Genomic DNA, 27500 nt, shown 5'->3' on the forward strand with positions numbered 1-27500 from the left:
CCCACATGTGCTGCAAGCCCCCCTCCCTCCCCCTACATGTGCTGCAAGCCCCCCTCCCTCCCCCTACATGTGCTGCAAGCCCCCCTCCCTTCCCCTACATGTGCCATCTCTCTCTCGCATCAGACTCTGCCCCCCTCCCCGATCTGCTGCCTGCTCTCTCCCATTTTCCATCTACTGCCCCCTCTCACCCTCCTCGATCTGTTGCCTCCTTCATCTGCTGCCTCTTCTGTCTGCTGTGATCCTGCTGCCTAGATCCATCCTGTAAGGTAGGTATCCCCATCTCACCCCCCCCATCCACTGCCGCTCCTCCATCCGCTGCGCCATTTCCCATCCATCCGCTGCGCCATTTCCCATCATCCATCCGCTGCGCCCTTTCCCATCCTCTGCCGCTCCTCCATCCGCTGCGCCATTTCCCATCCATCCGCTGCGCCATTTCCCATCATCCATCCGCTGCGCCCTTTCCCATCCTCTGCCGCTCTTCCATCCGCTGCGCCATTTCCCATCCATCCGCTGCGCCATTTCCCATCATCCATCCGCTGCGCCCTTTCCCATCCTCTGCCGCTCCTCCATCCGCTGCGCCATTTCCCATCCATCCGCTGCGCCATTTCCCATCATCCATCCGCTGCGCCCTTTCCCATCCTCTGCCGCTCCTCCATCCGCTGCGCCATTTCCCATCCATCCGCTGCGCCATTTCCCATCATCCATCCGCTGCGCCCTTTCCCATCCTCTGCCGCTCCTCCATCCGCTGCGCCCTTTCCCATCTTCCATCCGCTGCGCCCTTTCTCATCTGCCGCCCCGCCCTCTCGCATCGCATTATCCAGCGCAGTTGCTCGCTTCCAGACTGCAGTGGATGATGCGATGCGAGACTCGTGCATTGCTCTCACGTTTGGCACTGGTCTTAGTGGCAGGCGCTCTTTTTTTTTTTTTTTTTTTTTACTGATGTCTGTATTTTTTATTTCGCCAAACTAATTTTTTTTGTATGGGGGGGGCTCTAGTTTCCAAAATGGGATCACATGTGGGGGAGCTCCATTGTTTAGGCACCTCAGGGGGTCTCCAAATGAAACATGGCGTCTGCTAATAATTCCAATCAATTTTACTGTGAAATGGCGCTCCTTTTCTTCTGAGCCCCGCCGTTCGCCCAAACAATTGATTTCCACCACATATGAGGTATCGTCGTACTCAGGAGAAATTGCACAATACATTTTATGGTGCATTTTTTTCTGATACCCTTGTGGAAAAAAAAGCTACCTGTTTGAAAAAACAATTTTGTGGTAACAAAAAGAATAAAATATTTTCACGGCTGAACATTACAAACGTTTGTGAAGCCTCCAGGGGTTCAAAGTGCTCACTAAACAGCTAGATAAATTCCATGAGGGGTCTAGTTTCCAAAATGGGGTCAATTGTGGGGGAGCTCCATTGTTTAGGCACTTCAGGGGGGTCTCCAAATGAAACATGGCGTCCGCTAATAATTCCAACCAATTTTGCTGTGAAATGGCGCTCCTTGCCTTCCGAGTCCTGCCGTGCGCCCAAACATTTGATTTCCACCACATATGGGGTATATGCGTACTCAGGAGAAAATGCACCATAAATTTTATGGTGCATTTTTTCATGATACCCTTGTGATAAAAAAAGCTACCTGGTTGAAGCAACAGTTTTGTGGTAAAAAAATTTTTTTTTCTTTTCACGGCTCAACGTTATAAACTTCTGTGAAGCCCCCAGGGGTTCAAAGTGCACATCAAACATCTAGAAAAAATATTTGAGGGCTCTAGTTTCCAAAATGGGGTCATTTGTGGGGGAGCTCCATTGTTTAGGCACCTCGGGGAGTCTTCAAACCCGACATGGCGTCCGCTAATGAGTGCAGCTAATTTTGCACTCAAAAATTCAAATGGCGCTCCTTGCCTTCCGAGTCCTGCTGTGCGCCCAAACATTTGATTACCACCACATATGGGATATCTGCGTACTCAGGAGAAAATGCACGATACATTTTATGATGCATTTTTCCTGATACCCTTGTGAAAATACTAATTTTTATGGCTAAAGTAACATTTTTGTGTTAAAAAAGTAAAATTTTCATTTTTTCGTCTACATTGCTTTGGTTGCTGTGAAGCTCCTAAAGGGTTAATAAACTTCTTGGATGTGGTTTTGAGCAGAGTGAGGGGTGCAGATTTTAGAATTGGGTCACTTTTGGGTATTTTCTGTCGCCTAGGTTTCTCAAATCACTCCAAATGTGATGTGGTACCTAAACAATTTTTTTTTGTAAATTTTGTTGGAAAAATGAGAAATTGCTGATGAACTTTGAACCCTTTTAACTTCCTAACGGAAATTTTTTTTTTTTCAAAAATTGCGCTGGTGTAAAGTAGACATGTGGGAAATGTTATTTAGTAACTTTTTTGTGTGACATATCTCTCAGATTTATGGGCATAAAATTTCAAATTTTGAAAATTGCAAAATTTTCAAAATTTTCGCTAAATTTCCGAAATTTTCACAAATAAACGCAAAACATATCGGCCTAAATTTACCACTGACATGAAGTACAATATGTCACGAAAAAACAATCTCAGAATCGCCAGGATCCGTTGAAGTGTTCCAGAGTTATAACCTGTCAAAGTGACACTGGTCAGAATTGCAAAAAATGGCCGGGTCTTTAAGGTGAAAACAGGCTGGGGGCTGAAGGGGTTAAAGAGGACCAACCACCAGAATTTTCCTATATAAACTAAAGCCAGTGCTATACTGGCGCTATCACCCGGATTCTATACATACCTTTAGTTGTGAGATTGGATGTATAGTATCTGAGATACAGGCAAATAAAGTTTGTGAAATGCACGGTTATTTGATGAATATGTTGTAGGTGGGTTGGGTTTTGCTAGTTATTCCTGCCTCTCCCCTGTCTGTTATTACAGAAGGAGGGAGGAAGGACAAGGGGGAGGAAGGACAGGCAGCAGACAGGGGCGAGAATAACTAGCAAAACCTGACCCACCTATTAGAAATTCTGTTGCACCTATGATCAAATAACAGTGCATTTCACAAACTTTACTTGCCTATATTTCAGATACTATACATTCGATCTCACAACTACAGGTATGTATAGAATCAGCATGATAGCACCAGTACAGCACTGGCTTTAGTTTATATAGGAAAATCCTGGTGGTTGGTCCTCTTTAATATATAGGTCATGGTGCTGTCATGGATCAATTTTCCATCAGACAATGACCATAATGGGGTACATCTCGGTTCTGTTGTGGTCTCTGGGATTTTATGAACATGGCTTCAGCCCGGACTTCACCTGCATTTACACCGCAGTTGAAAACTGCAACAGCCTTGTGCCGCAGCGCTCTTTCCCTGCACAGTCACTTAATATTGAAGACAAGCGGTTTCCCCATACATCCACAGGACCATTCTGATCAGTGGACACCGCACTGTTGCACTTTTCAGCTTCAGAGTTTTTGCTATATAATCAGACAGCAGTATGATGTAGGTACAGAGACCCTGATTCCAGTGACGCCACTTACTTGGTGCAGGAGTTGTGATAGCTGCAGAGCTCAGAATGCTGAACCTTTCTAGCCCTACACACACCACTGATTGGCAGCTTCAAGTGTGCAATTTATATTGACAGCTGCTAATCAGGGCTGGGAGTGGGGTTGGACTAGGAGTCACGAGACACCTTGTCCTGGCAAAACAGTCTTATAAGTGACACATTGCTGCAATCTGAGTCTCTGTCCTTACATCGTGCTGCTCTCAGATTATATAGCAAAAACCTGCTGACATTTTCTTTAATCATAACTGCAATAAGGCTTATTATATTTTTATTTCGTTCTGATGTATGTACAGCTTATTTTGGATCCTTTTGAGACTTCAGTTTCTTCAGCCCGTATTCGATGTGGTGAGAAAGTGTTAGGGTGTTAAAGATCGGCAGCTTTGAGCGGGGTCCAAAAATAATTCCTCTGTCTTAATGAGTTGTCATTGTGGTGCTATAGGTTTTTGACCAGATCACTGTCCTTACAAATGCTACAAATGTATGAAAAGGGCCAGACGTTAAAATTCAACCTGTCTGAGCCGACTTTCTTCTGACACAATCTGTCAGAAAGGATAAAGAGACGCCCATACACGTGGGATGGTTACACAGAAACATCTGAAGATTTGTGCTGCCTCCTAGATTTTGCATTATCGTTGTTGTATCGTATTTGACATAATGGGACAATAGTTGGGGATAGCTGCATTTCCCCAAGATTCTCATTCTATGCATGCTAGGCTCCAGGGAGTATGTATATGTGTGTGTGTGTATATGTATATGTATATTTTAATGGCGCGATGAGAGGATGAACACTGCATGGCCTATAGATCTCCTTACACTGGTTACAGCACTTTCAAAAAGGAGAGCATTTACCCCTTACACCCCTGATTCCTCTCATCTAGCCAAATTAGGCCTCTTGCTTTGCACTGATGAGAGGTACATATCCTAAAACATGTATGCCAATACTATCTGGTTTGGCTTTTATACGAAGTCATGTCTCAATGGTCTATATTGACTTCTTGCATGGCCTATAGGTCTCTTTATGCCGGCAGAGGAGAGCATTTGCCCCTTAGACCCCTCTGATTCCTCTCATCTAGCCAAATTAGGCCTTTTGCTTTGCACTGATGAGGGGTACATGCCCTAAAACATGTGTATGCAAATAGTGTCTGGTTTGGGTTTTATAAGAAAACGTCTCAATGGTCTATATTGACTTTTTGGATGGTTACATCCAAAAGGTGGCACAATAATTCGTGTCCTTTTCCTCCCTGAAGAGACTGCTTGTATATGGAACGATAGAAAGGTTTGGTAGCTGGGTACACGCGGTCTTTGTTTTTTTTTTGAGTGGCTGGTAGTAGACATCTATATTCTCCAGGGGGGGAAGCGTCTGTCTGCCTGCCTGCCTGTCTGTTTGTGTGTCTGTCTCTCTCTGTCGTTTTTTGGGGTTTTTTTTGCCAGTAATGGCTTTAGAATTATAGTATATGCCAACAATAAAGAACAGGAAAAGCTACAGTTTCATATAAATTTCCGTGTTGCGGTCTCTGCCGCATGGATCCAGTTTATTTTTATCCCTGCGCAGCTAATCTTCCGCTCCCGTCATCTGCTTATGACCACCACATACAGCAATCTGCTCCCGTCTGACATGGTTTTCTCCCTTCCACATATGAAAAAATACTGTCTTCAGCACCGGGCTGCGTTGGATGTGTTGTAGCCTGTATCCACTGCAGACGTGCAGGAATTGTATTTATATCAGCATATGTAAAATTACACGGATCCTTTTAAGGGGATTTTAGGGTTAGCAAAAAGGTCAAGTTTTCCAGAAAAAGCATCTTATCTCAGCTCTGGACCGTGTCAGGACAGAGCAGGCATGCAGCCTCTAATCTGATCAGAAGTGGCCATCGCTGCGAGTCCCTTTTAAAGCATTTATACGCAGCATGAAAACAAGGCGTGCGTGCAGCGCTCCGGCCCTGCCGGCTGTCCCCAGCTGCCGGCTCCTGCCGCTCTCTGCTATATGATCTCCTGACCACGTCTCTGCAGCTTTGAACTGGGTCGTCTAGACTGTGGAGATTATACGGCAAGCATAAAGGATTTAGCGACCATAAAACACCCGTATGTTTATGTACACAGTCCACAATGTAAGGTTGCCGCAGCTTAGCAAGGCTATACTCTATAGGAGATTTTATATATATATATATATATATATATATATATATATATATATATATATATATATAAAAATATATTAGATACGTTCACATTGTGATTTTATTGCAGGGTATAGGCTGTGTGTAGAGGACAGTGCAGCCGTATTTAAAGGGAATCTGTCAGCAGGTTTTTGCTACCTCATCTGAGAGCAGCATAATGTAGGCAAAGAGATCCAGATTCAAATGATGTATCAGTTAGATTACTGCGTGTAGCGGTTCTGGCACAATCTGAATTTTTAGATCTAGCGTTGTAGTAGAGCTGAGAGAGCTACGCTCGCCCTCACCGGGTTCTTGATGGTGATTGTACATTGACAGTGAGGGGGGGTGCCGAACTGCAATTTTAGTACTAACAATGATAAGGGTCCTGCTGGTTAAACACACAGCCAATAAACCTAAGATCTGACCTTGACAATACAGGCATCCTTGAATTCTCTGTATTAACCCTTGCAGCATGCGGTCTTCAGCTTACATAGCAAAAACCTGCTGACCAATTCCCTTTTAAAAGGTCATTTTATAATGCAACTACTATTTTTATGATGTTTTTTTGCTCTTTTACTCGCAGCTTGACAAAGATGACATGGTGTACATGGAAGCTTATGATAAGCTGCTGGAATCCTGGCTCACATTGGTGCAAGACGATAAACATTTCCATAAAGGCTTCTTCACTCAGCACGCCGTCCAGGTGTTCAACTCCTACATCCAGTGCCATTTAGCTGCCCCAGATGGCACACGGAATTTGGTGAGTTTTTTTATTTAATTTCCCCCTGTTCAGACTTACAACCATGGAGGGATTGTAAAGCTACGTTCAAATAGGTTTGGGAGGATTTTTTATTTTATTTATTTTTAATTTTATTTTTGTTTTTTTTATTTTTTTTTGTGTATCTGCTCCAAAATCTTTCTTTTTAAAATGTTTTCTTTTTCCTATTCACTCCTATGAGAAATCCAACTTCCAGTCCTTACGTATTGCAGATCTTTTGAATAAGCCGTAACTCTGATTGCTGTGATGCAGTCTATGAAAGTTTCCTCTGCACAGTGCACCTCTCGACTAAGTGCACCTACCGTGTACTTTTACAGGGGTTGTCCACCTTCTAAAAACATTTATTTAAAAAAAACTTAATGTATTTGGGGGCTAAAAATGATTTTTGAAATTGGGTTTCATTAAAAATTTTTGCACCATTTGCTTTCTTTATCCTCCTTACGGCTGTGTGCACATGTTGCGTTTTTATTGCATTTTTTTGAGTGCAGATTAGTCACAAAACCTGAAGGATTTCCTGATGGCAGCACAGTGGATGAGAATTTGGAAGTCTTGTGCAGACTTTGCTTTTTTTGTCCTTGCAGATTTGGTGCAGATTTAAATCTACAGATGTCAATTCTTACGTTTTTGCTGAAGATTTCACCCATACTAATGAATGAAAAGAAAATCTGCACCAAAAATACTTTTTTGCTGTTGCTGCGTTTTTCCTGCCAAGAGATGCAGAAATTTGCACCAAATCTTAAAGGGAACCTGTCAGCAGAAATTTTGCACTAAGCCTAAAAGTTTCCCCCTCTGCAGCTCCTGGGCTGCATTCTAGAAAGGTTCCTGTTGTTCTTGTGCCCCCTTTTAGACCAAAATAAAGACTTTATAAAGTTGTACCTTTTCCTATGCAAATCTTGTTAATCGTACACGGGGGCGGGCTGTCGGGTGTCCGTTATCCTGCCTCCTGCTGCTTTACGCCGTCCCCCATCGTTCGATTTCATACTTCAGGACGCCGCCCAGTGCGCCCGAGGTCTCAGCGCTGCCCATAATCTGACGCCTGCGCAACACGTCACCAGCGGCCACACTGTGCACAGTGCACTCCCGCTAGAGTGGCACGGCGCATGGGCTAGACCTCTGGCGCACTGGGCGGCGTCCTGAAGTATGAAATTGAGCGATGGGGGACGGCGTAAAGCAGCAGGAGGCAGGATAACGGACGCAAGAGAGCCCGCCCCCGGGTACAATTAACAAGATTTGCATAGGAAAAGGTACCACTTTATAAAGTCTTTATTTTGGTCTAAAAGGGGGCACAATAACAACAGGAACCTTTCTAGAACGCAGTCCAGGAGCTGCAGAGGGGGAAACTTTTAGGTTTAGTGCACAATTTCTGCTGACAGGTTCCCTTTAACCCTTGCATCATGCTGTCCTCAGTTTATATAGCAAAAACCTGTGATAGATTCCCTTTAAATGTGTTGTGTTTTTCTGAGCTCCTCTCCGCTTATTTGCACAAAGGCCATATAAGGCTATGTGCACACGCTGCGTTTTTTTGACTCTGCATTTTGTGCGTTTTTGGCCACTAAAAACGCACCCGCGGCAAAAACGCATGCATTTTTTGGCTGTGTTTTGCTGCGTTTTTGATCTGTGTTTTTCTGTGGTTTTTTTCCAATGCATTGGATGGTGGGAAAACGCAGGAAAGAATTGACATGTCCATTTTTTTTTTTTTTATTTTTTTTTTATTTTTTTTTTTAGCTCAAAAAAGTAGCTTAAAAAAAAATTGTGTGCGGACAGCAAAAATGAAAACTCATAGACTTTGCTGGGGAAGCAAAGTCATGTAGTTTTGAGCCCAAAAACGCACCCAAAAAATGCGCACATAGCCTAAGAGTTGAATTTGCAAGGAAGCAAAGAGCCTGTAAAAGTAAAGCCGAACAATATTTGTAATGAGCACTAATTGCAAAAGTTATATTTTAGCTCTTATTTATATAGTACCATTTATTTCACAGCACTTTACAGACATAATCCCTGTCCCCATTGGGGCTCACAATCTACTTTCCCTATCAGTATGTCTTTGGAGTGTGGTGGGAGATTAGAGGAAGCCCACAGAAGCACACAGAGAGCATATAAACTCCTTGCAGACGTTGCCCTTTAAGTGGGATTTGAACCCAGGAACTTAAATGTATTTTGTTTTTTTAAAGGAAGCCTGACCCCAGTGCTGGAAGACTGAAGGCTAACCACTGAGCCACTGTGCTGCCCATGTATTTTAGAAAAATAATGCACAGAGCTGGGGTTAGGTGTGGTACTGATTATCGTAGAACATCATGGCCTGTCACTAGCATAGGCCACTCCAATATTATTTTTTTCGGGGTCTGACCTTCGGGACATTTGGAAAACAAAAGGGCTAAGCTTTTTAGTGATGAGCGGGCACTACCATGCTCGGGTGATCTGTACTCGTAACTAGTGATCAGTGAGCACTACAATGCTCGGGTGCCCAATACACGTAACTTGCATTTTTGTCCTCGGATAAAAAATTAAAATAAAAATAAATAAATCTTTAGTTTTATATAGTGCTAACATATTCCGCAGCGCTTTACATACATCAGGAACACTGTCCCCATTGGGGCTCACAATCTAAAGTCCCTATCTGTATGTCTTTGGAGTGTGGGAGGAAACCGGAGAACCCGGAGGAAACCCCCGCAAACACTGGGAGAACATACAAACTCCTTGCAGATGGTGTCCTTGGTGGGATTCGAACCCAGGACCCCAGCGCTGCAAGACTGCAGCGCTAACCACTGAGCCACCGTGCCGCCCATGGGTGGGTGCAACTGGAGTACTGAGCAGAATGGGAGTCAATAGGCTACTCGAGCATTTTTCAGGAGCTCGTCTGCAATAATATTCGAGCCCCCTATTGACTTCCATTATACTATTGTGCTCGCATAGTGCCCATCTGAGCACCAACTGCTGGTTATGAGACCCAAGCATGGTAGTGCCCGCTCATCAATATTTACGAGTACCGAACATGGTAGTGCCCGTGCATCACTACTCTTGATTAATGGAAGCGTATTTTTCGGACTATAAGACGCACTTTTTTTCCCCCCAAATGTTGGCGGAAAGTGGGGGGTGCGCCTTAGTCTGAATGTAGGGCTGCGGGGAGTGAGGGTGCTGCGGGTCATTGATGACATGAGCAGGCTGTAGCAGCGCCTGCCGTGACCACGTGGGCCTGCTCATTTCATATGCACGCATCCTCCCGCCCATCATCTCTCAGCGCTGAAGCTGGCGCTGACAGGTGGGCGGGGTGATGGGCGGGGGATGTGGGCATAATTAACAGCCGGCCCGCGTGATCACCCCTGGCAACTACAGCCTGGAGTGATCATGTGCGGCTACATTCACTGCCCCCCGCATATCATCATCAGCGTGGGGGGCAGTGAATAAGTACGGTATATGCACCGTTCCCTGCAGCATCGCGATGTCCTCCTGTCTGCCAGCCGCTGATGTGTGTGGAGAGCGGTGCTCACAGCTCCACACAGGTCAGCGGCGCTGCTACTGACAGAGAGGAGGAGGAGCGATGCTGCAGGGAGTGAGGAAAGGTGAGTATAATCGTTTATTTTTTGTGTGCCACAGGATGCAGGCCATATATCAGGATGGGAATATATATCAGGATGGGGGACAAATAGACAAGGATAGGGATCATATACAAGGCAGGAGGATCATTACCAGGATGGGGTACCTTAGTAGAGAATTTGGGGACATTACCCCCATAACAGTGTCAGCAGCAGATCCTCGCCCCATAATGTGTCATGACCACGTTTTTTTGCTTAAAATTTTATTTTCTTATATTCTTCCTCTAAAACCAGGGTGCGTCTTATAGTCCGATAAATACGGTAATTGCCTCGCTGCTCCTTTCCAGTGGTTTTGCATTTCCCTCCTCCTTTAGTGCTAATCTCGCAGAGGATCTGCTGCTTTAGAATTGCAAAAGTCATTTCCTACCATTGGATGCATTTTTTTCCATTGCCCTTTGATACAACTCGGTTGTGCATGTTCTCTATTTAGCTTTATAACCCACCCACCCCGGAAAAAACCCCCAAAAAACAAATTACTGAGTGATCGGAGTATTATCAGTGGGTGCAGAGCTCCTGTGGTTCTCTGTCCGTGGTATGATCAGTGGGTGCAGAGCTCCTGTGGTTCTCTGTCCGTGGTATGATCAGTGGGTGCAGAGCTCCTGTGGTTCTCTGTCCGTGGTATGATCAGTGGGTGCAGAGCTCCTGTGGTTCTCTGTCCGTGGTATGATCAGTGGGTGCAGAGCTCCTGTGGTTCTCTGTCCGTGGTATGATCAGTGGGTGCAGAGCTCCTGTGGTTCTCTGTCCGTGGTATGATCAGTGGGTGCAGAGCTCCTGTGGTTCTCTGTCCGTGGTATGATCAGTGGGTGCAGAGCTCTTGTGGTTCTCTGTCCGTGGTATGATCAGTGGGTGCAGAGCTCCTGTGGTTCTCTGTCCGTGGTATGATCAGTGGGTGCAGAGCTCCTGTGGTTCTCTGTCCATGGTATGATCAGTGGGTGCAGAGCTCCTGTGGTTCTCTGTCCGTGGTATGATCAGTGGGTGCAGAGCTCCTGTGGTTCTCTGTCCGTGGTATGATCAGTGGGTGCAGAGCTCCTGTGGTTCTCTGTCCGTGGTATGATCAGTGGGTGCAGAGCTCCTGTGGTTCTCTGTCCGTGGTATGATCAGTGGGTGCAGAGCTCCTGTGGTTCTCTGTCCGTGGTATGATCAGTGGGTGCAGAGCTCCTGTGGTTCTCTGTCCGTGGTATGATCAGTGGGTGCAGAGCTCCTGTGGTTCTCTGTCCGTGCAGCTATCTGTACCTAGTGGTCAGTCGGGCTGCGGCCCACGGCCTTGTTGTGACTTCTTCTCCGTGTCCTCTGATTCCTTTTCAACTCTTCACCCTGACACTAGAGCGGATAATCTTCAGAAACCTCTGTGCTTTGTTGCAGGCATGTCGCTCAGTTAATCCTCATATATAGGATGCTAAGGGCAAAATGCTAATGCAATTGGAGTAACAAGTGTCCTGTATGGGCCGGGGGGAGCCTCGCTCTATCAAATAAGTTATTTAGCTCAAAGTAACAAATTAAAGCACAGCTGACATGCCGCAGCGCGACTTGGTTTCAAAGCGGTAGCCGGGGCTTACAAATGGATCGGAAGCCCTCTGTAGTCGGCAGCTGCAGCTTTGAAGTCACCAAAAGAGACGTGTTTGGTGGTTTAGATTAAGGAGAGACAGGAATCCTGGAAGTGTGCGGCGAGAAGTGCTGAAGCGTGGAGCAGATTGTCTCCGGGATGCCCGGCTAATGCTGCGCACCCACTTCAATTTCCATATGTGCATAATGTAAGACGCTTGTTAATGAGCCTCGCGGAGATACGGGAACACGATATCCTGACGCTTGCTCCGCGCTGCCATCTTTGGATGTTGAGCTGTAATGTTATTGGAGACTGTTTCCTTTTTGTACCGTTTTTAAAATACTTAGAAAAAAATCGTCCTAAGAAAAAGGAAATTTGGTTAATTGCCGGTAGCTACCGTAGGGTCTACGTGGTAACGTTACTCCACCATTTACATTATGGAGTATTAGTTGGCCCTTTGAAAAAGGGTACAAATTAGTGTAGACGGTGCGAATCGATTCGCAGAGCCTTGTCTAGTGGCCACGAGTGCCCTGTGAACCGCGACTTAACGCCATTTTTGGCTCCTCTTTTGAGCAGTCTACCGGACAGGATGTAATCGTTGCAGTGTGATTGTTGTACCATCCCGGTTAGTCAGAAGAAGAGGCGGTAGCAAGCTGTTTCAGGGCTCCCATCTGGCGCCCGAGGGTTTCGGACATTGCCCGATGGGCCAGGTGCAAATCGATTCATCGGACCATCTCTACAAATTAGCTGTCCTCCTCTGAAGATAAGTGCACCCTTTTGGAGTTAGTTTACCTCTATTCAGCGTAAAACCACCGAAACAGCTGTTGGCAAATGGTTGCCTTTTCTTTTTAGCGGCGGTGCTGGTTTGTGTTTTATCCTGGTCATTTTGAAAGGCTCGTTAAAGAATTAATGACTGATAACGGCTACCGCCAACAGTGGGATTAGCGTAGTCGTTACTTCGGCAGCCGGCATCCTCAGGTAGCTTTTGGCATTTACTAAGTTTCACGACATGCAGGGCCTAGTCACGAATGCTGGCCATAGAAGTGAAGACCTCCGCGGTATGGTTACCCTAGAGGACCGCGGTCTAAATAGTGGACTAGCTTGAATTTTTTTGCTCAACTGTTTAATATTTTCATGGGCATGTGATAAATCTCTTTAGTGGGTCAACCCTTTAAAGACAAGCCATCGTCAGAGAATGGGCTGTTGTTTTAAATCAGGTTTTTGTTTATATGACTTTTTTCTCCGGGAACGTGTAAAAAAACACTATGAACCTGCAGATAATAGTGTTTGAAACCTGCTTTGCGCCGGCACATTGAACCCCCGCTGCCAGGAGGACGCCCCTGTGACTGAAACCAGAAAGCTGCCTGGAGGATTCAAGTTATTTTCCTCCCAGCAGCGGGGTTCATTCTGCAGATGCCGGGCAGGTTTCACCTTTGGCCTGGGACAGCTCATAGAGTCCCACGGCTTTCAGTATCATCTCTCCGCTGATGATACACAGATCTAGCTCTCTAGACCTGACATCACCTTCCTATTAACCAGAATCCCACAATGTCTGTCTGCTATTTCATCCTTTTTTCTCTGCTCGATTCCTAAAACCGAACATGGACAAAACTGAATTCATTATCTTTCCTCCTCCTCACTCACCCCCCCACCTGACACATCCATCAATGTCAATGGCTGCTTAGAAAATCCCCAATCCCACGTGCTCGCTGCCTGGGAGTAACTCTAGACTCTGATCCCTCTTCACCTCCTGCCAACTACAACTCAAAAACATCTCCCGGATTCGCACATTCCTTAACCAAGAAGCTGCAAAAACCCTAGTACATACCCTTATCCTCCCACCTGGATTATTGCAACCTCCTGCTCTGTGGCCTCCCTTCTAACAGTCTCGCACCCCTACAATCTATTCTACACTATGCTGCCCGGCTAATCCACCTGTCCCCCCCGCTACTCCCCGACCTCTCCTCTCTGCCAATCCCTTCACTGGCTTCCCATTGCCCAACGACTCCAGTTCAAAACACTAACCATGACATATAAAGCCATCCACAGCCTGTCTCCTATATACATCTGTGACCTAGTCTCCCGGTACTTACCTGCACGTAACCTTCGATCTTCACAAGATCTCCTTCTTTACTCCTCTCTTATCTCCTCTTCCCACCATCGCATCCAAGATTTCTCCCGTGCCTCCCCCATACTCTGGAATGCTCTGCCACAACACATCAGACTCTCGCCTACCTTGACAAGCTTCAAAAGGAACCTGAAGACCCACCTCTTCCGACAAGCCTACAACCTGCCGTAACCCTCAGTCTGATACAGCGCCGCACAATCAGCTCTACCCTAACCTACTGTATCCTCACCCATCCTTTGTAGACTGTGAGCCCTCGCGGGCAGGGACCTCTCTCCTCCTATACCAGTCTGTATCTTGTGGTGTTTATGATTATTGTACTTGTCCATATTATGTATACCCCTTTCACATGTAAAGCGCCATGGAATAGATTGCGCTATAACACTAAATAATAGTGCTATTAACCTGCAGATTAACCGTGTCTTTACACATGACCGCTTCTCGTTTTAAAAAACAAGATACATTCAAGATCCTGGTTCAAATCCCACTGGTGACGACATCTGCAAGGAGCTTGTATGTTCTCCTCATGTTTGCGTAGGTTTCCTCCAGGTACTCCGTTTTTCTTTGTCGCTCCATTGGGAGACCCAGACAATCGGGTGTATAGGCTATGCCTCCGGAGGCCGCACAAAGTATTACACCAAAAGTGTAAAGCCCCTCCCCTTCTGCGTATACACCCCCCGTGCTCCCACGGGCTCCTCAATTTTTTGCTTTGTGCGAAGGAGGCAGACATGCACGCATGGCTCCACAGCTTAGTCAGCAGCAGCTGCTGACTATGTCGGATGGAAGAAAAGAGGGCCCATAACAGGGCCCCCCAGCATGCTCCCTTCTCACCCCACTCTTGTCGGCGGTGTTGTTAAGGTTGAGGTATCCATTGCGGGTACGGAGGCTGGAGCCCACATGCTGTTTTTCCTTCCCCATCCCCCTTAGGGCTCTGGGTGAAGTGGGATCCTATCGGTCTCCAGGCACATGAGACCGTGCTCCATCCACAGCTCCTGAGGACTCTGCTGGATAGGAGCCGAGTATCGTTCAGGGACATGGCCCTGCTACTTTGAGGTACTCTGTGTCCCCGTGGGGACCGCGCACAGCAACACTCCAGCATTGCTGGGTATGCTAGTGCACCGGGGACCGCGGCGCTGACTGCGCTTGTGCCATTACACACTGCAGCGTCGCTGAGTGTGTTAGTGTATGGGGACTGCCGCGCTGACCGCCGCTGCCATTGTTATCACTGCGGCGCGGCTGGGACTGTTAGTGCGCCGGGGACTTCCGCGCCGACCGCGCTTATACGGCGGCCGCGCTGATAACTCGAGTCCCCGGCTTTTGCGGCCTAGTCTTTTTCTTCCCGCCCCCAGCCCTGCCAGTCAGGTGAAGGGCGGGACGCTGTACAGGACGGCAGCACTGAGGGCTGGAGCATGCTTTGCATACTCCACCCCCCTCACTGTGCACAGTGGGGCACCAGTTCCCGCACTTTCTGGGTCACGCCCACGGCTCCCTCCTCTCCTCAGGACGCCGGCAGCCATTCCTGTCAGCTCCCCTGACGCTGCAGAGGGGAGACAAGCTCTGGGGGACCCAGGCAGGGATGCTGGTGGCCACACAACCGCTTTAAGCGGGCGGTAATCAGCACCTGAGGTGCTGGCCCCACTTGTGCTGAAGTGTAATTATAGATTATATGTTTATAGGCTATACTTTACACTGTATGGTGCACGGTGGATTTCTGGCTATATACCCTATTGTGTTGCTCAGGGGAGACAACAGCATGGCACCCACAAGACGCAGGGGTGCCAAAACACAGGCTTACTATGCTGCCTGCGCCGCATGTACGACCTCGCTACCGGCAGGTTCCACTGACCCTCATTGTGTGCACTGCTCGGCCCCTGTGGCACTTGCTCAGCCAGAGCCTCTGCTAAGGGGGGCCCAGGGGGAACCACCAGCTAACACTGTCCAGGTGACAGGGACGGAGTTTGCAGTTTTTACTGACAGACTTTCTGAAACTATAGCTAAGATTCTAGAAGCTTTGCAGTTCAGACTGGTATCTCAGACCATGGGCACTGTGGAATCATTGCCCCCTGGTTCCCCTCAGTTGGAACAACAATGTTCCCCCGGGGTGTCTCTAGATCCCAGGGTGAGGTCTCTGACACGGACCGCAGCCCCAGACCGCCTAAGCGAGCTCGCTGGGAAATCCCCTCGACCTCATCACATTGTTCAGGGTCTCAGAAGGGGGACTCTCTGTATGATGAAGCGGAGGTAGCTGATCAGGATTCGGATCCTGAGGCCGCTCTCAACCTTGATACTCCTGATGGTGACGCCATAGTGAATGATCTTATCGCGTCCATACATCAAATGTTGGATATTTCTCCCTCGGCTCCTCCAGTGGAGGAGTCAGCCTCTCAGCAGGAGAAATTCCGTTTCAGGTTCCCCAAGCGTACAACGAGTATGTTTCTGGATCACTCTGACTTCAGAGAGACAGTCCAGAAACACCGAGTTTGTCCAGATAAGCGTTTTTTCCAAGCGCCTTAAGGATACACGTTATCCCTTCCCCCCGGACGTGGTCAAGGGCGGGACTCAGTGTCCCAAGGTGGATCCTCCAATCTCCAGACTGGCGGCTAGATCCATAGTTGCTGTTGAAGATGGGGCTTCACTCAAGGATGCCACTGACAGACAGATGGAGCTCTGGTTGAAATCCATCTATCAAGCTATCGGCGCGTCTTTTGCTCCAGCATTCGCAGCCGTATGGGCACTCCAAGCTATTGCAGCGGGTCAAGCGCAAATTGACGCACTCACACGTACGTCTGCGCCGCAAGTGGCGTCCATAACTTCTCAAACGTCGGCATTTGCGTCCTACGCTATTAATGCTGTCCTGGACTCTGCGAGCCTACGGCGGTTGCAGCCGACAATTCGGTGGCAATACGCAGAGCCTTGTGGCTACGGGAATGGAAGGCAGATTCGGCTTCCAAAAAGTGCTTAACCGGTTTGCCATTTTCTGGCGACCGTTTGTTTGGTGAGAGGCTGGATGAAATCATCAAACAATCCATGGGAAAGGAAACATCCTTACCCCAGGCCAAACCAAAATTACCCCAACAGAGGAGGGGACAGTCGAGGTTTCGGTCCTTTCGGGGTGCGGGCAGGTCCCAATTCTCCTCGTACAAAAGGCCTCAGAAGGATCAGAGGAACTCCGATCCATGGCGGTCTAAGTCAGAGACATTCTGTCTCACGGTTACAGGATAGAGTTCGGCTCTCGTCCTCCGACTCGATTTTTCAGAACATCTCCGCCTCCCGAGCGAGCCGATGCTCTTCTGCAGGCGCTGGGCACTCTGAAGACAGAAGGAGTGGTGGTCCCTGTTCCTCTTCAGCAACAGGGTCACGGTTTTTACTCCAACCTGTTTGTGGTTCCAAAGAAGGACGGGTCTTTCCGTCCTGTCCTGGACCTAAAACTGCTGAACAAACACGTAAAGACCAGGCGGTTCCGGATGGAATCCCTCCGCTCCGTCATCGCCTCAATGTCCCAAGGAGATTTCCTTGCATTGATCGATATCAAAGATGCTTATCTCCACGTACCGATTGCTCCAGAGCATCAGCGCTTCCTGCGCTTCGCCATAGGAGACGAACACCTGCAGTTCGTGGCACTGCCGTTCGGCCTGGCGACAGCCCCACGGGTTTTCACCAAGACCATGGCTGCAGTAGTTGCGGTCCTCCACTCTCAGGGTCACTCGGTGATCCCTTACTTAGACGATCTGCTGGTCAAGGCTCCCTCTCAAGAGGCATGCCAGCACAGCCTCACCGCGACTCTGGAGACTCTCCAGAGTTTCGGGTGGATCATCAATTTTCCAAAGTCAAATCTGACACCGGCCCAATCGCTGGCATATCTTGGCATGGAGTTTCATACCCTCTCAGCGATAGTGAATCTTCCGCTGAACAAGCAGCGCTCACTGCAGACGGGGGTGCAATCTCTCCTTCAAGGTCAATCACACCCCTTGAGGCGCCTCATGCACTTCCTGGGGAAGATGGTGGCAGCAATGGAGGCAGTCCCGTTCGCGCAGTTTCACCTGCGTCCTCTTCAATGGGACATCCTACGCAAATGGGACAGGAAGCCGACGTCCCTCGACAGGAACGTCTCCCTCTCTCAGGCAACCAAAGCTTCCCTTCGGTGGTGGCTTCATCCCACTTCATTATCGAAGGGGAAATCCTTCCTACCCCCATCCTGGGCGGTGGTCACGACGGACGCGAGTCTGTCAGGGTGGGGAGCAGTTTTTTCTCCACCACAGGGCTCAGGGTACGTGGACTCGGCAAGAGTTCTCACTTCAGATCAATGTTCTGGAGATCAGGGCAGTGTATCTAGCCCTAAAAGCGTTACAGCAGTGGCTGGAAGGCAAGCAGATCCGAATTCAGTCGGACAACTCCACAGCGGTGGCTTACATCAACCACCAATGAGGAACACGCAGTCGGCAAGCCTTCCAGGAGGTCCGGCGGATTTTGATGTGGGTGGAAGCCACGGCCTCCACCATCTCCGCAGTTCACATCCCGGGTGTGGAAAACTGGGAAGCAGATTTTCTCAGTCGCCAGGGCATGGACGCAGGGGAATGGTCCCTTTACCCGGACGTGTTTCAGGAGATCTGTTGCCGCTGGGGGATGCCGGACGTCGACCTAATGGCGTCCCGGCACAACAACAAGGTCACGGCATTCATGGCACGTTCTCACGATCACAGAGCTCTGGCGGCAGACGCCTTAGTTCAGGATTGGTCGCAGTTTCAACTCCCTTATGTGTTTCCTCCGCTGGCACTGTTGCCCAGAGTGTTACGCAAGATCAGGACCGACTGCCGCCGCGCCATCCTCGTCGCTCCAGACTGGCCGAGGAGGTCGTGGTACCCGGATCGGTGGCATCTCACGGTCGGCCAACCGTGGGCACTACCAGACCGACCAGACTTGCTGTCTCAAGGGCCGTTTTTCCATCTGAACTGCGGCCCTCAACCTGACTGTGTGGCCATTGAGTCCTGGATCTTAGCGTCTTCAGGATTATCTCAAGAGGTCATTGCCACTATGAGACAGGCTAGGAAACCAACGTCCGCCAAGATCTACCACAGGACGTGGAAAATATTCCTGTCATGGTGCTCTGATCAGGGTCTTTCTCCCTGGCCATTTGCCTTGCCCACTTTTCTGTCCTTTCTTCAGTCCGGATTGGAAAAGGGTTTGTCGCTTGGCTCCCTTAAGGGACAAGTCTCTGCGCTCTCTGTGTTTTTTTTTCAGAAGCGCTTGGCCAGACTTCCACAGGTACGCACGTTCCTGCAGGGGGTTTGTCACATCGTCCCTCCTTACAAACGTCCGTTGGAACCCTGGGATCTGAACAGGGTGCTGATGGTTCTTCAGAAACCACCGTTCGAGCCAATAAGGGATATTTCTCTCGCACGCCTTTCGCAGAAAGTGGTTTTCCTAGTAGCAGTCACTTCACTTCGGAGAGTGTCTGAGCTAGCAGCATTGTCATGCAAAGCCCCTTTCCTGGTGTTTCACCAGGACAAGGTGGTTCTGCGCCCGGTTCCGGAATTTTTACCTAAGGTGGTATCCCCTTTTCATCTCAATCAGGATATCTCCTTACCCTCTTTTTGCCCTCATCCAATTCACCAATGTGAAAAGGATTTGCACTTGTTAGATCTGGTGAGAGCACTCAGACTCTACATTTCTTGTACGGCGCCCCTGCGCCGCTCGGATGCACTCTTTGTCCTTGTCGCTAGCCAGCGTAAAGGGTCACAGGCTTCCAAATCAACCCTCGCTCGGTGGATCAAGGAACCAATTCTCGAAGCTTACCGTTCTGCTGGGCTTCCGGTTCCCTCAGGGCTGAAGGCCCATTCTACCAGAGCCGTGGGTGCGTCCTGGGCTTTGAGGCACCAGGCTACGGCTCAACAGGTGTGTCAGGCGGCTACCTGGTCGAGCCTGCACACTTTCACGAAACACTATCAGGTGCATACCTATGCTTCGGCGGATGCCAGCCTAGGTAGGCGAGTCCTTCAGGCGGCGGTTGCCCACCTGTAGGACGGAGCCGTTACGGCTCTATTATGAGGTATTATTTACCCACCCAGGGACTGCTTTTGGACGTCCCAATTGTCTGGGTCTCCCAATGGAGCGACAAAGAAGAAGGGAATTTTGTTTACTTACCGTAAATTCCTTTTCTTCTAGCTCCAATTGGGAGACCCAGCACCCGCCCCTGTTTTTTTGTGTACACATGTTGTTCATGTTGCATGGTTTCAGTTTTCCGATATTCCTTCGGATTGAATTTACTTTAAACCAGTTTATAATTTTTTTTTTCCTCCTTCTTGCTTTTGCACCAAAACTGAGGAGCCCGTGGGAGCACGGGGGGTGTATACGCAGAAGGGGAGGGGCTTTACACTTTTGGTGTAATACTTTGTGCGGCCTCTGGAGGCATAGCCTATACACCCGATTGTCTGGGTCTCCCAATTGGAGCTAGAAGAAAAGGAATTTACGGTAAGTAAACAAAATTCCCTTCTTTTCCCACACTTCAAAGACCATACTGATAGGGAATGTATGTTTTGAGCCCCGATGGGGACAGTGATTATGTCTGTAAAACGCTGTGGAAATAATAATTTTATTTAAGCAATCCAGAATAATCATATCTAAGCCTTTTGTTGGGATGACTTGGGTTGAGTGGAAAACCTGAACGGAGTAGGATTTATCTGGTTTGGTTATTATATTATACTGTATAAAACACACTGGAATTCTAATGTAACCTGGTAGGAAATCTGGAGGAAAAAAAGGTATCTATAGTCTAATAGTGGCACAAAGGTAATATGCCGAGTTCTGGGACCAAGAGGATATATTATAAAGTATATATTATATTAATATATATATATTACAATACAATATTTTCAGCCTTTATTTTGATTTTGTTTTAATATATTCTTTTTTTTCTTTTTCCATCACTGCCCAGACTGCTAATGGAGTTGCCTCTCGAGAGGAGGAAGAAATAAATGAAATTCAGGAAGACGACCGCGACTTATTTTCTGATCAGCTGTCCAGTGTGGGCATGCTGGGGAGAATAGCGGCGGATCACTGCATACCTCTGCTGATGAGGTACAGGACATTCTGCTTTTCATTGTTAGCAGTAAGCTTTGCATATGACAGACGGTTTTAGGCCTCCTTCACACATCTGTACCTCCGGTATGTGTGACGTCCGTTTTCACACGGACTCGCGTAGACCCATTAAAATCAATGGGCTCGGTCACATCTCCGTGTTTTCACACGAACCGTGTGTCCATGTGGAGCACACGCGTGTCTGTGTGCGCCACACGGCGATATGACCGCCAGCAGTACGGGTGTCACATGGACCCGAACACTGATGTGATCTGTGACACATCAGTGTGACACATACCAAAGAAAACAGAGGTTACATAAAAATAAAGAATTTTTATACTTACCCATCTCCTACACTGCTGTTACTTCCGGTTCCCGCTCATTATGCCTCATGCATATTCACCACTCTGACCGCAGACCCGGAAATAACAGCAGCGCCGGAGACAGGTAAGTATACCAGATCATGCTGTCCGTGTACTATCCGGATATCACACGTAGAATATACACACATACGCACCTTCATCACGGACCTTGCAAAATGTTTGTGTTTTGCACGGACGTGTGAAAGAAGCCTTAGAAATAGTAAATTCAAAGCAATTACCTGTGTAGCAGATTTGTTTTCCTTACACCATTAATTTACAGCAGACATAATTTACTCATTTTAAGGGAATTTCCATTTTATGGAAAGTGGACCCAAAGCTCTGTAAAATGCCTAAAATAACAAATCAGGTACTTTCTCCCCCTGGTTTTTCGACGCAGCTCCAGTGTCTGTTTTGGCTGCAGCCCTGACGTCACTTTGACGGCGCACATCACTGGGTAGGCAATCGCTGATCTCGGGGGCTTGTTTAATCTACCTCGACACAGCCACAGAGTCAACAAGCATGTATTTCCAACATGGACATAATGGCAGCGCTGCAGCCAAATTCCAGTGATACGGTGGGGGCAAGTACCTGATCTGTTTAAGTATTTTACAGTGTTTGTAGTTCATTTTGCTTAACCCCTTAACGACCCATGACGTACTGGGTACGTCATGGATCGTGTGCCGGTAAGCCCCGCCCCCTGCCGCCATCAGGCGGCGGCGATCCGCGCACATATCAGCTGTTATCAACAGCTGACGTGTGCCTGCTAGCCGCGGGTGGAATCGCTTCCACCCGCGACCATTAACCCCTTACATTTCGCTGCCAAAATCTTAACAGCGATATGTATATGGGCGCCGCCATGACAGTCACTTACCCCGCCCCCACCGGAAGTCACGTGACATGATCGCGTGACTTTCGGCGGTTGCCATGGTAGCACAGGGTCATGTGATGACGCCTGTAGCTAACATGACTCACTTCCTCTCAATGCCGGAATACAGCCGGCATTGAAAGTGAAGCAGCAAATCTGCAGTTCTCAGCTGTGTAGCTGAGATCTGCAGATAGTGCAAAGCGATCGGATTGCTGATCGCTATAGCCCCCTAGGGGGACTAGTAAAATAAAAAAAAAAAAGTTTTAAAAAATTAAAAAAAAATAAAAAACCTAAAAGTTCAAATCACCCCCCTTTCACCCCATTGAAAATTAAAGGGTTAAAAAAATAAAAAATACACACATATTTGGTATCGCCACGTTCAGAAATGCCCGATCTATCAAAATATAAAATCAATGAATCTGATCAGTAAACGGCGTAGCGGCAAAAAAATTCCAAACGCCAAAATTACGTTTTTTGGTCGCCGCAAATTTTGCGCAAAATGCAATAACAGGCGATCAAAACGTAGCATCTGCATAAAAATGGTACAGTTAAAAACGTCAGGTCGAGACGCAAAAAATAAGCCATCACTGAGCCTCAGATCCTGAAAAATGAGAACGCTACGGGTTTTGGAAAATGGCGCAAAACGTGCGCCACGTTTTTTGGACAAGCTTGTGAATTTTTTTTAACCTCTTAGATACAAGTAAACCTATACATGTTTGGTGTCTACAAACTCGCACCGACCTGAGGCATCACATAGATACCTCAGTTGTACCATATAGTGAACACAGTGAATAAAATATCCCAAAAACTATTGTACGATCACACTTTTTTTGCAATTTTTCCGCACTTGGAATTTTTTTGCCGTTTTCCAGTACACTATATGGTAAAACTTATGGTTTAATTTAAAAGTACAACTCGTCCCGCAAAAAACAAGCCCTCATATGGCAAGATTGATGGAAAAATAAAAAAGTTATGCCTCTCGGAAGAAGGGGAGCAAAAAACAAAAACGCAAAAACAGAAAGTGCCCGGGGGCTGAAGGGGTTAAAATGGAAAAACCCCTTTTAAGGATTTAGCCAAAAGACTATATAAGAGTCTCACATTGAAGAGGATCACTGTATTCATGCTTTAAACACTTTAAATTATATGGGCACTTTTTGGTTTGTGTTTTTTTTTGTTTTTTTTTTTGTTTTTTTTTTAAAAAGCATGTATTTTTGCCTAAAATACATTTTTATGATATGGTTTTCAGTGGTGAGTGAATACTACCATGCTGGGGTGCTCGATACTCAAATCGAGCAGGTCGGATACTCCGGTGTGCTCAACTCGAGTACCAAATACAATAGAAGTCAATGGGAACCAGCATTTTTCCAGAAAAATGCTTGAGTTTCCCATTAACGTCTATCGAGTTGTGCCCATCCGACCACCAATTGGTTATTACGAAGCACCCTTAAATGGTAGTATTCGCTCATCACTAGTGGTTTAGTTAAAAAATGTGGACCCTTTTGACTTCCCAGCATCTATGTATCACTGTACATAACCGGCTGCAGAATGAGTTAGAAGGGTTTTCCATGTTTTAATAAGTTATCCATGGGAAGTAATGCTGGTTGAAGGAAAGAATAATAATGAAAAAAAGAAACCTTACCCCTAAGGCTAGGTTCACATTTCCGTTGTTTTAAATCCGTCAGGTCCGTCAGCGACAGATCCGTCGTTTTTTAGATGTCAACTGACGCAACGGATGTGGTTTTCACAGGATTCCGTTCATAGGAATCCTGTGAAAAAACTGATCAGTCGCGTCCGTTACATCCGCTGTGCGTCCGTTTTTTGACGGATCCGTCGTGATCCGTTTGTGTTTGGGACAGCCCAGTGGGTGTGCCTCAGTAGAGCATGACGGAATCCAGCCCTGGATTCCGTCGTAAGACTGATTACGACGGAATCCAGCACCATAGACATCCATTACAAGCTTTACAGATTGCGACGCATTCATGCACGGTGCGTTAATTTTGATGGCCCAAAAAAGTTACATTCTGCGTTGTTTCCGCCTGGCGGTCAGTCCAAAGACGACTGATGCGCCGCGGATGCAACGCAAGGTCATTAGTCGCAATCCGCCACTCATACAAGTCTATGGGACACAACAGAATCCGCCAAACGGATTCCGTTGTTTACCAGAGCCGCGGATTGTGACTGATACAAATTGACGGAAATGTGAACCTAGCCTAAAATGTACCTTATTCTGCTGCCCTGACGGTCATTACCAGGCCCGGAGTCATCAGTGACCTCCGCAATTGGGTCACTAGTGGTCATGACTCCATCACTTCTGGTCTGGTGGAGATTGTTGGAGCTGCATTAATGGCGCCGTAAGTGGATTCCTACTGCAAGTATGGTTTTTTTGTGTTTTTTTTTTTTTTTTTTGTTTTTATTTTTTTTTCGGGATGGGTTAACATTGGTATCTTTTTATAAAGAGCGTTAATTCCATTTTAAGCAGCCAAACCCACTAGGACGCCCATTCTGACAGTCTGTAACTCCTTATCCCGGTTTTCTCGAGTTGCCTTTTGAAGCTGATTTTTTTAAGAAGACAAAGTTCATCTTCCCACTGGTTATAAAAAAGCCGAGGTGGTTCAGAAGAGACTAGCCGGGAGCCTCGGTCACGGAGGGCTTCGTCAATCACTCATCCTGCAGTCTATGTACTGTGATACATCGAGGCTGTAGAAAGTAAACCGTTCAACATTTTTAATGAAACCCTTAAAGTTTGATGGTTAAAAAATTCTAATTTCCTCCCACACTTCCCTCATATAAAGTAATGCTGATAATATGGTCTACTTTCCCCAATACAGTTTGCTTCATCTTATGTAAAGGGACCTTTAAACTAGTCTACTGGACTTAATGATGCTCGTTCTGGGAGAAATCGTCTTGTGTAAATGTGCCTCTTCTGTCCTCATGGACAGGGCCACATGCAGAAGACACCTCTGGTTCTGTAATATGGAGCAGCAATGCTTGTAGAAGAGGATGGCTCCAATAATCCTACTGTGACTCCCATAATCCTGTGTACGTGAATGGTGACTGTTTGCACAGAGTGGTAAATCGGATGTGTAACTTGTCTTTCAGCTTATTAGAGGATCGCGTAACGAGACTTCATGGGCAGCTACAAAGGCATCAGCAGCAGTTACTGGCCTCACCGGGGACAGGGTCAACAGATAATAAGGTGCTGGATGATCTGTACGAGGACATTCACTGGCTCATTTTAGTTACAGGTTAGTGATACTTTCATAAACTTGTTTGTGCGAGTGAAATACACTCAGTCTATGCCACTGGAACTCCAAATTAGTAAGATTTGTTTTACAAGCACTCGGGAAATCATTGCAGCACACACGCTTTGTGGTGTCCCGAAAGCATCTGCTTTATTACATTGTGACCAGCTTATATAGTATTCCAAACAAAGGAATAACTCCTCAGAATTATGCACCAATAAGACTCGCAGGGGTGTGTATAGAAATGTGAAACTTCCCCGCCCATCAGTGTTGGCTAAGCCCTATGACATCATTAGTTATAAGACAAGTGGGTTTGTATAAGAACAAAATGGATTGTGTTCTGTCACATTTGTCATCAGCATGCTTCCTTTACCGAAGAACAAGTTTGCACAAATCTCAGGCCAGGATTAAGGGGGTCCTGTGTGGAAATGTAGTTTAATCTATAGGCATGTTAGAATCGGGGGGCTGTCAGTAGATTGATTATACAGTGGAACCTTGGCTAATGAGTAACCCGGTTAGCGAGTATTCCGAGCAAAGCTTGCTGTAAATTTGTAACTCACTTTACAAGCAAGCTTTCCCGTACAAGCAAAATACTTGCCGCAAACACTTCCGGTTCCGTACATCCACCGTGCTCTGACCTGCTCTTATAGTCCGCACAAACACACACACACGTACACACACACACGTACACACACACACATATTATGCTCACTTTACCTTCCGTTCCATCACCGGCCTCCTTGTTCTTGCAGTTCGCTCATACAGGATGTGTATCGGTAACCATCGTGACGAGGGAGGAACTTTCACTGTCAGCCGCTACTCAAAGGCAGCGCGTTGACCAATCAGAGGCAAGCGGCTCCTGCCTTTGACGTCAGCACTCTGGCAGCGGAAGTTTCGGCATCGGTCGCGATGGTTACCTGATACACATCCTGTACTGGCGAACTGCAATAACCAGGAGGCCGGTGATGGAACGGAAGGTAAGGTGAGTATAATGTGTGTGTGTGTGTGTGTGTGTGTGTGTGTGTGTGTGTAAGGGCATAATAAGGGACCAGGATGGAACATTGCACAAGTTGTGGAATGAATTGTCGGAGCTTCCATTATTTCCTATGGGAAATTTTGCTTTGCTAGACGAGTAACTTGGTTTACAAGCACACTACTCCCAGAACGGACTGTTCTCATTAACAAAGGTTCCACTGTATAGGTTTGTAGGGAAAAATTTAGTATAACATCGTATACTTATTCTGCGCTCGAGGATCCAGTGGACGGTCCCATCAGTGACATACAACTATCACTTGTACAAGGAAGGCTGTCAGTCACCGATGAGACCGCCCACTGGACCCAAAGCGCGCAGGGATTTCCATGCTTATGGGTAGGCAAACATTCACTATAACGTTATCAATCTGGTCTCCTTTTGTTTATAGATTGCACTGCAATTCCAAGCTGCCAGGTTCCCTTTAAAAAAGGGAAAAAAAAAATCTTGGCCTTAAATTCTGCTGCAAAATGTAGACATGGTGCATTGAAGTAAAGAATAAGCCCATGGACCTCTAGGGATTGCAGCTGGGTATAAGTCTGTAGCATACACTGACATGCAGTCTGCAGTGCTGGCCGATCTCTGCTCCGGGCTTTCTCAGCAGCAAGTGTGAGGTGTAAGGTCTCATTCACATTGCTGGCACTGTGATATGCAGCAGATTTTCCACCCAGAAAAATCTATTTAGAGCAAAAAAGAATTACATCGAATCGTTTTCATTTTATTTAATCTTAGTTTAGTCTATGGACTAGTATTGTGGAGTTATCTGTATAAGCTAAGGAGCGCGCATGAGTTTGGCTTCATTGGGTGCGTGCACATGTTAAAGGCTGTCCCGGAATAACCGGTGTGACACAATCGGAGCCGGCTCCTGGGGTCAATGTGGAGTAGTCACTTTGTACAGGAGGTTCCAGACGGGGTTAGTCTGGGATCTCAGAAGTCCTATTGTATCACATTACTACCGGTGTCACTGGAGCAGACTGTGGTGTGCGGGGCTGTATGTGTAAGACCACCCATCACCCTGAGCTTGTGTAATTACAACCCTTCATTTATCAATTTAAAGGGAACCTGTTAGGTCCAATATGCAACCAGAACCATGAGCAGTTCTGGGCGTACACTGCTAATCCCTGCCTAACCGTGCCTGTATACACTAGCATAGATAAAAGAGATCTTTAGAAAAAGTATATATAAAGATCCTTTGATATG

At 47.0% G+C, this 27500-nt stretch overlaps 1 protein-coding gene across 1 annotated transcript in view; it reads left to right on the forward strand.

Moving 5' to 3' along the window:
* The window catches only part of XPO4 (exportin 4), a 185530-nt gene that overhangs the window by 118603 nt on the left and 39427 nt on the right, over window positions 1-27500 (forward strand). Inside the window, exons 10-12 of the mRNA XM_075337399.1 lie at window positions 6275-6451; window positions 20659-20801; window positions 25128-25273. Of these exons, the coding sequence (XP_075193514.1) occupies window positions 6275-6451; window positions 20659-20801; window positions 25128-25273 (466 nt within the window). The remainder of the gene's footprint in view (window positions 1-6274; window positions 6452-20658; window positions 20802-25127; window positions 25274-27500) is intronic.

Source organism: Anomaloglossus baeobatrachus, chromosome 2 (assembly GCF_048569485.1).
Source record: "Anomaloglossus baeobatrachus isolate aAnoBae1 chromosome 2, aAnoBae1.hap1, whole genome shotgun sequence".
NCBI classification, from domain to species: Eukaryota; Metazoa; Chordata; class Amphibia; order Anura; family Aromobatidae; genus Anomaloglossus; species Anomaloglossus baeobatrachus.